General features: G+C 43.0%; 1 protein-coding gene across 1 annotated transcript in view; it reads left to right on the forward strand.

Moving 5' to 3' along the window:
* MPZL1 (myelin protein zero like 1) overlaps positions 1–14,621 on the forward strand; it is a 55,003-nt gene that overhangs the window by 27,257 nt on the left and 13,125 nt on the right. The window contains exons 2-3 of the mRNA XM_073617381.1: positions 8,330–8,707; positions 11,967–12,102. Of these exons, the coding sequence (XP_073473482.1) occupies positions 8,330–8,707; positions 11,967–12,102 (514 nt within the window). The remainder of the gene's footprint in view (positions 1–8,329; positions 8,708–11,966; positions 12,103–14,621) is intronic.

Here is a 14,621-nt window from a genome sequence, read left to right on the forward strand (position 1 = left end):
TAGAGCATTATGAGCAGAGGGAAGACCTAATCAGTCTTCAGCTGCTCTTTCAGTGTCTAATGGATGTGTGGAGAGGACAGCACTGTATTCTTTGTATAACTGTAACAGAGAGGGAGAGAGAGAGATGTCTTCTGCCTGGCTGTGCTGTATATCAAAGCTTGTGGCAATTTCAAAGCTTTATGGACAGAAATGCAAATCCTTTAGCTGATAAAACGGCTTTTCTTGTCACCTGTGTATTTATCTGTGTGCTGGTAAAGAATCTGTATTCCTCAGATGATGCACATATTACCTACCAATCCTCTGCAAAGTTTATCTGACAGTAGAATGTTTATAATAAACTTTTCACCAGCGGGGGGAGGGGGGGGGGGCATTTACGTAAAACAAGTGAGCATAACATTCTCTATCTCTATGCTGAAAATAAACAACCTTGTTATTAACCTATTTATTGTTCTGCTGTAGAATTATTCCATAGATTAGATTCCCATCATCCTCTGCACAGCGTCTCAAAGTGGAACTCCTGGCAAACTGCTTATAATTAAATTTAAATCCTAATTTTTAAAGGGCAACTGTCATCTTTGTCCCGTAGAGGCTCCTCCTCTGATCCGCTGTTGGCTCACCGACAGTCCCATTCACTTTAATGGGAGGGCTGGTGATGGGGCAGTGACACAACAAGGTGAGGGACGTGGCGGCAGCAGGTGATTGGATGCCCGCTAACAGGCGCTGCCATGATGGATCTGAAATGACAGGTGATCTTTACATGTAAGGACTTGTTCTTGCTGGTAGTTAGAATCTTTAATGTTTGCAAACAAAATGAAGATTTCCTATTTTTAGAATAATAAGCTGTCAGGTTAGTAAAACAGCGATATCAGAACCGATTCAATCATACAGTTTGTAGTGTACATAGATTAGCAAAACAATGGGATAAAGGAATATTCCTGAACTTTGTTTTATCTCATGGTTACTGTGACATTGTTTGAATGCATCAATGCAGTGCATGTTATCTCAGCTTGCAGAGCTTGGATTCATTGAATGAGTTTACCAAAAATGTAGATATTGCAGAATAGACAGCCTCGTGCTACATCACTAAGCTCCATTTCATGCTGAATAAACTAAATCGTGTATCTTAACCACTTGCCCACTGAGCACTTCAACCCTCTTCCTAACCAGGCCAATTTTAAGCTTTCAGCGCTTTTATACTTTAACAATTACAATTAGTATGCAACATTGTACCCATACACATTTTTATTTTTTTGTTTTCTGTTATAAAATTTTGCAAATTGTTAGTAATTTTTCTTCATAAATGTTGGCCTTAATTTATACTGCTACATATATTTGGTAAAAATAACCAGAATCGGTGTATATCATTTGGTCTGTGTGAATGTTAAGCCCCTTTCACACTGGGACGGCGTCGGCGGTAAAGAGCCACTATTTTTAGCGGCGCTTTACCGTCATATTTGCGGAGGTGTTTTTAACCTTTTTTCGGCCGCTAGCGGCGGTTAAAAGTGCCCCGTTAGCGGCCGCAAAAAGGTTAAAAACACCCGCAAAGTGCTCCCGCAGCAGCGCTTTGCCGGCAGTATAGCCACGCTGCCCCATTGATTTCAATGGGCATGAGCGATGGAGGAGCGGTATGCACACCACTCCTTCACCGCTTCTAAGATGCTGCAAGCAGGACTTTTCTTTACCGTCCTGCCAGCGCACCGCTCCAGTGTAAAAGCCCTCGGGGCTTTCACACTGAAGAGACAGCAGTGGCTCTTTCAGGGCACTTTGTGGGTGATATTTTTAGCGCTAAAGCGCCCCAGTGTGAAAGGGGTCTTAGCCCTCATTCACACGAGGCGGACTCCGTTTTCACGGAGCCTGCCTTGGGCCGCCGGCTCAGCGGGAGATCAGTCCGTTGATCTCCGCTGAGCCGGCGGATGACAGGTCCCTCTCTGCTGACTGAGCGGGGAGGGGCTTGTCAGGCGCCGCAGCCGCCTATGGAGGGATCGGATGAAAACGGACAGCATGTCCATTTTCGTCAGATCTCACCCGATCCGATCCGCCAGCGACGGACCTGGACGTAGGGCCATCCGTCTGCTTTTAGCGGATCGGACTGGGTCGGATGTCAGCGGACATGTCTCCGCTGACATCCGTCGCTCCATAGGCTAACATGGAGCGCCCATTCAGGTCCGCCTGTCAGTCTTGACGGCGGATCTGAATGGTCCGATCGTGTGAAAAGGGTCTTAGAGTGTACAAGCTATGGTGCCAATCACTGAAAATTGATCACACCTGATGTACTGACAGCCTATCTCATTTCTTGAGACCCTAACAAGCCAGGAAAGTACCACTGCCCCCCAAATGACCCCTTTTTGGAAAGTAGACATTCCAAGGTATTCAGTAAGAGGCATGGCGAGTTTTTTCGTATTGTAATTTTTTTTCCTCACAACTTTTTTGAAGAGTGTTTTTTTTTTTTTTTTTTTTGTTTTTTACAAAATTGGCAACTAATAATCCTGGTATTTTCAGGAACTGCGTGCGTTCTCTTTAAGATAAAAGTGGTCTTTGCGGCAAATTTGCTGCAAGATCACTTTTGGCAGTGGCGGGAGAGGGCCCCCTCCGCCGCTCCTTGGTTGTCCCCGCCGCTTATCAGAGCCGCCGGTAGCGGTGGAGACTATCGCGTCCGCTCCCCTCACTGTCTGGATGCCGAGTGAGGGGAAGATGGCCCCCCCCCCTCCCCCCCCGCTCAGCTCCATAGCATATTGGAGGGCAAACGTCACTTTCGTCCAATTCTCTTAAAGGAGAGGAAAAAAAAAAGATAGATCTATCATTTTCAAGTGCATATTCCATATTATATGAGATAGTTCTTTGACCCCAGATATCATATTTAAGAGGTCCTGTCATGCTTTATTTTTTTTTTTCCTATTACAAGGGATGTTTACATTCCTTGTAATAGGAATAAAAAGGACCTTTTTTTTTTTTCTTTAAAAAAAAAAAAATTTAAAGCGCCCCGTCCCGACGAGCTCATGCGCAGAAGTGAACACATACATAAGTTGCGCCTGCCTTTTAAAAACGGTGTTTAAACGACACATGTGAGGTATCGCTGCGATCGTTAAAGCAAGAGCAATAATTCTAGCACAGGACCTCCTCTGTAACTCAAAACTGGTAACCTGTAGAAATGTTCAAACGTCGCCCATGGAGATTTTTTATTTATTTATTTATTTATTTATTTTTAAGGGTAAAAGTTTGTCGCCATTCCACGAGCTGGTGTCTTGCCGAGAAAGTTCCCCCGGCAGATAAGGACCCCCCTGTACTGCGCAGGTGCAGCGCTTGCGCAGTACGAACGACTAAGGAGCCACCGAAAATAGCCGAAGCTGAAAACCTTCAATCGGCTGTACATGGCGCCTGGGTCCAGGTTCAAGCCCCGCCATCCAAGTGGACCTAGAGGGAGAATAAAAAGGTGCCGAGCGCAGCGAGCCCGAGCCCGAAGCGAGCCCGCGAGGGGCCCTCTTACAGGCGCCGTATACAGCTGATTTACAACTATTCGGCTTCGGCTATTTCCGCCGGCTCGTACTGCGCAAGCGTTGCGCCTGCGCAGTACAGGGGGGTCCTTATCCGCCGAGGGGAACTTTCTCGGTAGAACACCGGCGCAATGTTTGAAGCGTGACATGTTGGATATCACTTTACTCGGCGTAACATTATCTTTCACAATATAAAAAAAAATTGGGCTAATTTTACTTTTGTCTTATATTTTTTTTTTTTTTATTCAAAAGTGTATTTTTTCCAAAAAAAGTGCGCTCGTAAGAACGCTGCGCAAATACGGTGTGACAATGTGTATTGCAATGACCGCCATTTTATTTTCTAAGGTGTTAGAAAAAAAATATGTAATGTTTTTGGGGGTTCCAAGTAATTTTCTAGCAAAAAAAAAAAAAGATTTTAACTTGGAAACACCGAGTCTGAAAAATAAGCCCGGTCCTTTTAAGTGGTTAAGCTTTGACGATAAATGTTTCGTTTTCTGTTTTTGTGGGTTTATTGATTTATTTACTCTTGAAGGTTTTTGTTTAGTAAAATATAGGAAGGGAGGTTTAAAGTGTCCATGGAGGTAAAAGTTGAAGTAGAGGCGGTGATTATTCTATTTTTTTTTTTTTTTTAATGAGTGGATACATACATATTGGTGAATGAGGATGTATATATGCATGCTTATATAACTATGGAATGTTAAGTTAGCACAAAAAGAGAAATTGTGTATGTAATTGATGGAAACGGATAAGATGTTGGACTCCCTGCCTCCCTTTGAATAAAGAATAAAATAAAGCTTTGACAATAAAACATTCTATGCGGAGCTGCACCAGATTTTACACTCTCCAGTTTTAGGAAATAACCTCCAATCTGTATGAATATGCTGTTACTTTTTTCCCCAACCTGAGCAACTATGTATCTAAAATAATCATTAGAACTTGGCACTGTAAATACTGTAGCGCGGTTCTCTTTAAGCTGTCATAGTATGCTGGCAATATAGGTATGGGAAATAATTTATACTAGGTACGTCTTTACTTCTCCTTCCCTAACACGATACAAGCAGAAAAGTTTCCTCGCCATCTGCTTCCTACGCAGTGCATGCCCCCAGCTGACTCACCCTGCACTCAGTATGTGAACAGGAAGCAGGACAGGTCAGCTCCAACATTCAAAGTCCACTTAAAGAAAGCATAGGAGTTTCAGACATTATCAGGAAAGAAGACAGCACTCTCTAGCCTGTCTATACAACTTCACTGCAAAAAAAAAAAAAGGGGGGGGGGAGTTGACTGCTTTTAGAGAGACAGTTGCATGTTTTATGGCATGTGCTCCCCACAACTCGCCATGTCTGGAAGTGTCAGTATTTTTAAAGACTGATGGCGATAGTCCTTAGGGCAGTAATGGTAAACTCAGGGCACCAGAGGGTGCTTTGCTTAGAGGTGGTCGGTGTGTTTGGAATAATGGCTCACTTTTTTTTTTTTTTTTCTGTTTTTGGAAAGAGTGGAGAAGGAACACCTATTAGATTTATAATGCTGTCTGTGGCCCCGTTGGGGAGATTCATCCTCTTTATTTGTCCTGTGAAAGTAAAAGAAAATACCCACATTTTGGGTTGTCCTCAGAAAAGTAATGGAGGGGAAAATCTTCCAATTGGGTCACTAATTCTGGTGACCTAGGGGGCCCAAGGGATTACCTTAACCGCTTGCCGACCAGCCGCCCTTCATTATACATCGGCAGGTCGGCACGATCCCGCGAACCGTCGTAGCTGTACGTCGGCTTGCGGGATCGGGATAGCAGGCGCGCGCATGCGCCCGCTGCACTGTGGGGGTGTCAATGCTCGTGGCCGAAGGTCGTGATGACCGTCGGCCATGAGCGAGCACAAGGGACAGAACACGTAAGTGTGTGTGTTCTGTTCTGAGAGGAGTGACAGATCGTGTGTTCCTATTAGCTAGGAACCACGATCCGTCGCTTCCTCCAGTCAGTCCCCTCCCCCTACAGTTAGAATCACCTCCCAGGGAACACAGTTAACACCTTGATCACCCCCTAGTGTTAACCCCTTCCCTGTCAATGACATTTTTACTGTAATCAATGCATTTTTATTGCACTGATTGCTGTATAAATGCCAATGGTCCCAAAAATATGTCAGAATTGTCTGATGTGTCCACCATAATGTCGCAGTCATGATAAAAATCGCAGATCGCTGCCATTACTAGTAAAAAAAAAAAAAAAATGAATAATAATAAAAATGCTTTTAATCTATCCCCTATTTTGTAGACGCTATAACTTTTGCACAAACTAGGGTTGTCCTGATACCACTTTTTTAAGACCGAGTACAAGTACCGATACTTTTTTTTTCAAGTACTCGCCGATACCGATTACCGATACTCTTATTTTTAATGTCACGTGGCAGTGGTGGTTTTTTTGTGTGTGGTGTTTTTTTTTTTTTTTGTTTGTTTTTTTTTTGTTTTTTTACAATGCTTTTTTTTCTTTTTTTTTTTTTTTATAGGGGGGAAGGGGGTGGACGGTGTGTGTGTGTGTGTTGTTTTTTTTGTTTTTTTTTTCCCCCTTTTTATCAGCCCTGTTGGGGGGCTCTGGTGAGATATCAGGGTTCTTAACAGACCTCTGATATCTCCCCCCTTGAGCCAGAGAAAGAGACCGAGGATAGAGATTCCCCACTCCCTTTCTGAATATGAATGGAGAGAAGACAGCGGCTCCTCTCCATTCATAAACTGAGACCTCGTAATCGCAGGAGGTTACAATGTTTGTTCTGTGAATGGACAGAGTCAGCTGACTCTGTCTATACAGAAAAGGTAGGAGGAGAACACGGAGGGGGACAGCAGAACGGAGGGGGTATGGAGGATGCGGTGAAAGTCAGTGGCGATCGCGTGTGCGGGAGTTACAAGCATCGATCAGCGCTGTATAGATTTCAGTAAAGCAGCTGAAAGCCGCGGGGGGAGAAGCTTGTAACTTTCCCAGGTGCCAATCACTGCTGACTGTCCAGGTATCGGGGGAAGCATCGGGAGCATTCGCCCGAGTACAAGTACTTGGGCAAATACTCGGTATCGGTACCGATACTAGTATTGGTATCGGGACAACCCTAGCACAAACCAATCTATATACGCTTATTGCAATATTTTTTTTTTTTTTTTTTTTTTAACAAAAATATGTCGAATAATACCTATCGGCCCAAACTGAGAAATTTGCTTTTTTTTTTTTTCTCTTAAAAAAAAAAAAAGGGGGGGGGGATATTTATTAAAGCAAAAAGTACAAAATATTGTCTGTTTTTTTTTTTGTTAATAGCGCAAAAAATGAAAACCGCAGAGGTGATCAAATACCACCAAAAGAAAGCTCTATTTGTGGGGGAAAAATAAGGACTTCAGTTTTGTTTGGGTGCAGCGCAATTGTCAGTTAAAGCGACACAGTGCTGAATCGCAAAAAATGGCCCGGTCATTCAGCAGCCAAATCTTCCGGGGCTGAAGTGGTTAATTTGCAGGGATTTCCTCTCGCTTCCTTTTTTGGCTATGGGACAGGAAGTGAAGGGAAATCTCTCCAATAGGACACAGACGGCAAAAAACTGTCAGGGGTTATAACCCTCCCTTAATCTAAAAAAGATTATATGTGTGTATGTGTGTGTGTGTGTGTGTGTGTGTGTGTATATATATATATATATATATATATATATATATATATATATATATATATATATATATATATATATATATATATATATATATATATATATATAATTCTGCTTTCAGTGATCTTAAAAGAAAACTGGAAGGAAATGTGAATTCTGCCGTGGAGGATATCCTTCTGAAAAAGCCTCAAATTCTTTGAGAGTAAATGATGGGATTTCTCACTTTACTGCCAGCATGCTTTATATTGCCATTGACTAGACAGGCAGCTTACAGTTCCAGAAGAATGTCCGCAGTGATGGCCCATGCTGTGTTGTGTTGTACAGGTTGACCTTAAAAAGGATCTTCCGCTGCCTCTTACTGTATGTTTTGGGTGGCACATTTCTGATACCCACCCAGAGGATCTAGCGTTGTCCCACTTAGATCCTCTTGTATTCTGCCACCTCTTGGTCTTGCTCCGCCATGTTGATTGTGAATTCAAGAGGTCACCCGGCTCTTATTGGCTCAGCCAGCGTGCCCTCCTCATTTCTTAAGAAAGCGATCTGCCTCCTGGCATATGTGACGTACATATATAAGGAGGCAAAGGGAGGACCTTGCAGGGCATTCACCTAGGCTAGCAATGGCGAACCTATGGCACTCGTGCCACAGCCGGCACACAGAGCCCTCTCTGTGGGCATGCTAGCTAAGTCGCTGGATCGCTACCTGGGTCACGTGACCTCTAAGCCGTGCCGCCTATGATCGGTAGCCAGAGACAGTTGTGGAGGGATTGAAAACCCCGAAGTGTCCAGCCGGGAGCTTCACTACAGCTGATCCCAATCACCGCACTCAGCTGATCGGGCGGGGAGGAAAGGGCAGTGCTGTGCTCGGTGGTTTGTGTGCGCTGGTAACAGCTTTATGGTGTATGGAAATTTACCATGTAAGTGACTTTGGTTCTATAATCTGATGCTGGACGGGTAGGTGTAGTCTGAGCAGTGCTGGGTGTCACTGCTGCCCCTGGAGGATGGGGATTACTGGGGGGGCTCAGAGCGAGGTGCACAAGTGAGGGGCCATTACTGTAGCAGACCATGTGCGATCTCCCGGGGATCGGACGTATGGTGGGGTGAGCAAAGTTCTGTCCTTCCTCCCTAGTGTCAGCCTTTAAAAGGACTATAACATCTCGAAAATTCCTATTTTGAGCCTAATTCAGTCTTCTCTCTCCTTTTTTTTTTTTGCAGTGAATCCTTGCATCTCCGTAGAGGTGTACACTCCAGGAGAACTGACCGTAGAAAACGGAACCCTAGCCAAATTGTCCTGCACTTTTAAGTCATCCGAGGTGGTCCACAGCACAACCGTCATCATTTGGAGGTTCAAAGATGAGGGGAGCACATCCGAACCAGTGAAGGTCCTAGTGTATATGGGTGGGAAGCCCTACCCGTCTGACAGCCGCTTCAAAGAACGCACCACCTGGGTTGGGGACCTCAATAAGAAGGACGCCTCTATTCAGATAGATAAAGTGACTTTCAAAGACAATGGCACGTATATATGTGAGGTCATGATGCCCAATGATGTAGGAGGCAAACCCAAGGAACTGAAACTCCGCGTGGTGGAGAAAGGTAAGGAGAAGGCTTGGAATGGCCGTAACTTTTATTTATTTTCTTTTTTTTTTTTTTTATTTTAAGTCATCAATGGGAAAGGTTTGGAGCTTTGTGGTCAGGTTTTAAATTCTGTCTATTCGTTAAAAGGTGGAGTATACTTCCTTAAAGCGGGGGTTCACCCAAACCGCCAAAAAAAAAAAATTTTAAAAGCCAGCAGCTACAAATACTGCAGCTGCTGACTTTTAATACATTGCCACTTACCTGTCCCAGGGTCCAGCGATGTCGGCAGGGGACGCCGAGAACCCGCTCGGTTCTCGGCAGCTGCCTGCCGCCATCCTAGGTGAGGGAATCAGGAAGTGAAGCGTTGCGGCTTCACTTCCCGGTTCCCTACTGCGCATGCGCGAGTCGCGCTGCGCGTCCCAAGTGGTCCCCGCTGTCTGCTGTGTGTTCCCAGCAGACAGCGCGGTGGGGACGGGAAGAGGCATAGACTCCCATGGGAGTCTATGCCGGAAGTGGGTGCAAATACCTGTCTTAGACAGGTATCTGCACCCCCCTCCCCCCTGAAAGGTGCCAATTGTGACACCGGAGGGGGGGAGGGTTCCGAAAAGCGGAAGTTCCATTTTTGTGTGGAACTCCGCTTTAAATCGAGTCTCTTTAAATAATTTTTCCAAGTCTCCATGGATGCTGCCTTGTCACAATGTAGAGCAACTGCATAATTTTTTAAATATGTTTTGTCTTGTTTTTTTTTTTTTTGTTTATTTTTAATTTAAAATGCCTTCCTTCAGTTTTAGTCCAGTGTCTTAGTGTCTCTTGCTTAGGCTGAGATGATGTCATCAGACTGCTGCATGCAGGAGGAAGCTTTTCCTCAGTCTCCCCTTCCCACGTAATAAAGACTGCATCATTGCCAGGTCACAAGGTGAAAGGCTGCAGCAAGAGCTGGTCTGTGTCAGACATTTGTGATCACAGGCAGCACAGTAAAGCGAACCATACCTTATGTAATTTTCTTTCCTTCAACCATGGGTTAAAAGAGAAAATTGCTCAATTCCCACATCAACACATTCAGTGTTGATAGCGGAATCCCTACCGTTGCGCTATTTTCTGACAGCAGGAGGCTTCCCAGCCATCAGAATACCCACTTCCAGGCCGGGCCTTTTCTGGCACTTTTTTTGTTTACATGTGACAATCAGTATTTTTTGATAGATGGATATATCATCTCTATTAGCTCTCTCTCTCTCTATATCTATCTATATATGAGAGAGAGTGTGTATATGTGTGTGTATGTATGTATGTGTATATATATATATATATATATATATATATATATATATATATATATATATATATATATATATATATATATATATATATATATATATATATATATATATATGTGTGTGTGTGTATAGATAGATATATAGAGATATAGATATTAATATATATATATATATATATAGAGAGAGAGAGAGATATTATTATATATATATAGAGAAACATGTCACGCTTTAAAATTGTGCACACCTGTGCAACAGTGACAAATGATTTAAATATATAATTAGTAAAATTTACATCATTTGTCACTGTTGCACAGGTGTGCACAATTTTAAAAGTATGACATGTTTGGTATCTATTTACTCAGGGTAATCATATTTTATATTTTACAAAAAAAATGGGTTGTGTATTTATTTATTTTTTTTGCAATAAAATTAAAAAAAGTGTATTTTTCACCCAAAAAAGTGTGATGGAAAAACAGCTGCGCAACAATATAATAAAAAAAAAACAAAAAAAAAAAATTATATATATATATATATATATATATATATATATATATATATATATATATATATATATATATATATATATATATATATATATATATATATATATAAAATTTTATTTATAGCAGAGACTCTAGTCTAGAGAATAAATTGGTGGGTGTTGCAATTTTTTTATGTCATATGGTATTTGCGCAGCTGTTTTTCCATCGCACTTTTTTTTTTGTTTTGTGAAAAAAATACTTTCTTTGCATTAAAATTAAAAAAAAAAAAAAAAAACACAATACACAACCCAATTTTTTTTTGTAAAATATAAAAGATGATTACCCTGAGTAAATAGATGCCAAACATGTCTGCTTTTAAAATTGTGCACACCTGTGCAACAGTGACAAATGATGTAAATTTTACTAGCCATAGGCAGCGATTTAGAAGCATTCACAGGTTACAATTTTAGATGTACACAGGAGGTCTGGTGCTAGAATTATTGCCCATGATCTGACGTTCACAGTAATGCCTCACGTGTGGGACGATCGCTGTTTGTGCGCATGCTGGACCGACGTGCCTGTTAGTCTTTGGACACAGGGGCGCTTTATTTTTTTTTTATTTTTTTATTTTTTTTTACACTGTTGCTTTTCAGTTTTATTTTTCACTTTTATGGCTTTCACAAGGAATGTAAACATCCTTGTGACAGCAATAGGCATGTAACAGGTACTCTTTTTGCCGAGATCTGGAGAAATGCCTCCTCTGCCCTTTTTAAAAGCACTCAAAACACCAAGATCTGTGTTTTTGGAATGCTGTTGATTTTTTTCTTTTCTTTTTTTTTTTTTTTTTTTTTTTAAATGGCGAGGTTGACATCCGGTACTGGGTGATGCCTGCAGCTGCATCCTGATATAACCACTCGAAGTCCGACGATGTACCAGGTATGTCACTGGTCCAGAAGTGGATACAATGATTACTGGTGCAGGCTAGAGTAATCGTACAAAAAAACAACCCGACAGGCTGGTTGCACTGAAGTCAATCGATGGAATGACTTCATTTCAAACATCTTGCCCTTGGATGGATTGAATTTTGATCTGTCCATGGCCCCCTTTACTCAGATACGATGTCTGCCTTGCAGCACTGGGGTCCTCGGTTCGAATCCCAGCCAGGACACTATCTGCATGGAGTACATGCTCTCCCTGTATTTGTGTTGGTTTCCTTTGCGTTCTCTGTTGCCCCTCCCCCCCGACACATGCTGGTAGGTTAACTGGGTCCTGAATAAATTGGCCCTAGTAAGTAGGTAAGATCGGGACATTCAATTGTCAGCTCCTTCAGGGCTGGAACTGATGTGAATGCACAATATACTGTATGTAAAGAGCTGTGTAAATTGTCTGCACTATATAAATACCTGTAATAAATGCTCCTAGACTCAGTGTTTTGCCATGCTGCTGTTTGGAAATAGTTGATGATTAGTGGAGTTGTCCTTTAATCCGTGTGCATTTTTATTTATTTTTTTTCTCTGTCAGGGAACCTCCCGATGTCAAATGTGCCCTTTCTGGTCGGCATAATTTGTGCAGCCATTGGCGGCATTCTCCTCATCGCCATTATTGTGTTTGCAGTCGTAATCACTAAAAAGAAGAAATCTAGAAAGAGTTACACAGGGTAAGAGGATTTTCTTCGCTCCTTCTGAGTTTGCATGCCTGGAGCTGGATTTTCTGGTGGTGGAGCGACATGCATTCTTCTCAGTGTCTCCTCTTTGTCCTTTGTATATACAATGCCCTTAGTCTATAGAATGAGGTGGAAAGATTCCCTTTTAAAGGAAGTGCACTGAGAGAAATGGGGGCTGCCCTCCCTGACCTCCTCTTGAAAAATGCTGGGTTGCCTGGTTGTTATGCTTGTCCTATGGCTTCAGTACACTGATCTGAAACAATAGTACAGCGCCTGCTCAAATCCTGATATACATACTGGTTCAGTTTTAGGCTGGGTTCACCCATGTCTTCTCATATGGTTCACGGCAGGGGGTCTGGTGTGTCCCTGTTCTCCGTTTCAGGGACAAATCGGGTCCTGAATTCGTACCTGAAATGGAGTCAAAGACGCACAAGACTCCCGTGCAATTCGCTCCTCAGCCGCCACAGAGATGTTTGAACCGGCTCCTTTGAGCCGGTCACAATTTCCTGTCATGCGAATTGGAAGCGGGGAAACCCTCATCCAATAGTGTAAACCCAGTCTCAAGCCCCATGAGCAATGAAAAATAAAAAAATGGTGGTGTAGACATTCATGTAGAAGTACCCATCTTTGCTTCTCCACAGAAACACTAAAGGATTGTGCAGAAAATCCCTATTTACGACTTCTATTTCTGCCTGACGGCTTTTCCCCTGACAGTAGCCAGATTTGTGGGCGTTCCTATTGTTAAGAGCTCTGTTGCCACTGCCCCTTGTTCACTCCTGTGCACGCCTGTTGGACACGTTGACCTAATTCACACTATGCATGTGTCTCAATAGGAAATGGGGGTGAGCACTGATGGTGCTAGTCCTTTAAAGCTGCAGTGAGGATTGCTGCATTCTGTGTGGAAGCAGTGGCCCCTCTGCAGCGTTCATACATGGCCTTTGCTGGATCTCCCCAATCGCCATCATCCATACCCCCTGCTGATTTGAGAGTCCTAACTGTGACTCAGTGGGGTTGGGATAGGGGCCTGTGTGACTGCTGCGGAGAGAACACTGTTTCCTCAGAGTGGCTGGAGGTTGGACCCGGGGCAGATCCATAGTCTTCTCTTGGGAGGGTCACTGCCAGAAAATACGTTTTTTTTGGGGGGGGGGGGGAATTTATCGGGCAATGGCTGGTGTTGGCGCTTCATTCATCATGGCACCATGGTTGTTATGGTGTCAGGATGATTGAAGCGTATTATTGGACTTGGAAACAGCAGGGTCAGCATGACTGTCAGATCACTAGCATTTTTTAAAATAAGTTGGCGATGGCACCCCCCATATTTATTCAAGCAGAGGCTACTTTTGAAGCCTTTTCTGGCTCCTGGAGTCTCCTGAGTAAAGGGCTATGGTCTCCGACTCCTAGGCTTCATGCTAACCAATATCTGACCGGGCTGAAGTGATGCAAGTAATCGGATGTTATCTGGGAGTCTGTAAATGGCCATGTTGATGGGTGGTAATTACATAATAGGTATTTTGAAGGGAACCTGTCACCATACAGAACTTGCGTTGACCTATGTTCCAATGTTAAGAGAGAGCTGTATTTAATGGCCTTGCCTTTACCAGTGGTAAAATGGCCATATCCTGGGAAAATGCAGCTCTGGATTCCCTTCATTTGGTTGTGTATTGGAGGATTATTAGAATTTAGAGTTCAGATTTGGTTTATGGGATCATGTGACAAAGATGCCTAGGTAAAATGGCATGGGGAATCCCCAGATATACAAAGCTAAAAGCATATTTAATCAACCAAAGTCCACCCAAAACGGAAACCTTGAAAAGCGTCTGTACTGAGAGAAATTATGTTGGCTACCATTGCTAATCTCCTGGGCTTCCATAATTTTTGGGACTAGGACGGTGACTTGAAGGATTAAACCAAAGGTTCAACAGAACAGCGTTTTTTAGGAGGCCATCAAAAGAATCCAAAGTATTTGTGTCTGTGCACTCTTTGGATGGGCCCAATTGTGAAGTATGTCTGCTTTTTGCTTACTGACTTCCAGCCTGAAGGACGTTCCATAGGAGTCCATTGCGGTCAGACCACACACAGCATTAGATCAGGGAGAGGTAACCTTTTGGTGTTCCTGTTTGATTGGACAAGTTGCTGCTGTGAGAAATGGAGTGTTCTGTCAGATGTTTGCATGCGGTTTTGTTCCAGTGTGCTATATTACATTTCGGTTTGTGTGGTTTTCCTCCCCCCACCTGGCATACAGAGAGTAGAACTTAAATACGGAAGGCCAGGGACCTGTCTATGAACACGGCCGTTACATTTGCAGTATAACCCTAGCCAAAAGTGGATTCTAGTTTTGGATAGTGTCGGGTATCTAGGGCAGATGGAGAAGATAAATCTCACCAACGGGGGCATAGATAACAGTAAAAACCTGACAGGTTCTATCCCTCCCTTCTCACTATGTCGCCATAAAATGTTTTAGCTGGAGATGGTTTTAAAGAAAATGTTTTCCTGCAGGAACATACAATTGGGCA

Source organism: Aquarana catesbeiana, linkage group LG02, assembly GCF_042186555.1.
Source record: "Aquarana catesbeiana isolate 2022-GZ linkage group LG02, ASM4218655v1, whole genome shotgun sequence".
NCBI lineage: Eukaryota > Metazoa > Chordata > Amphibia > Anura > Ranidae > Aquarana > Aquarana catesbeiana.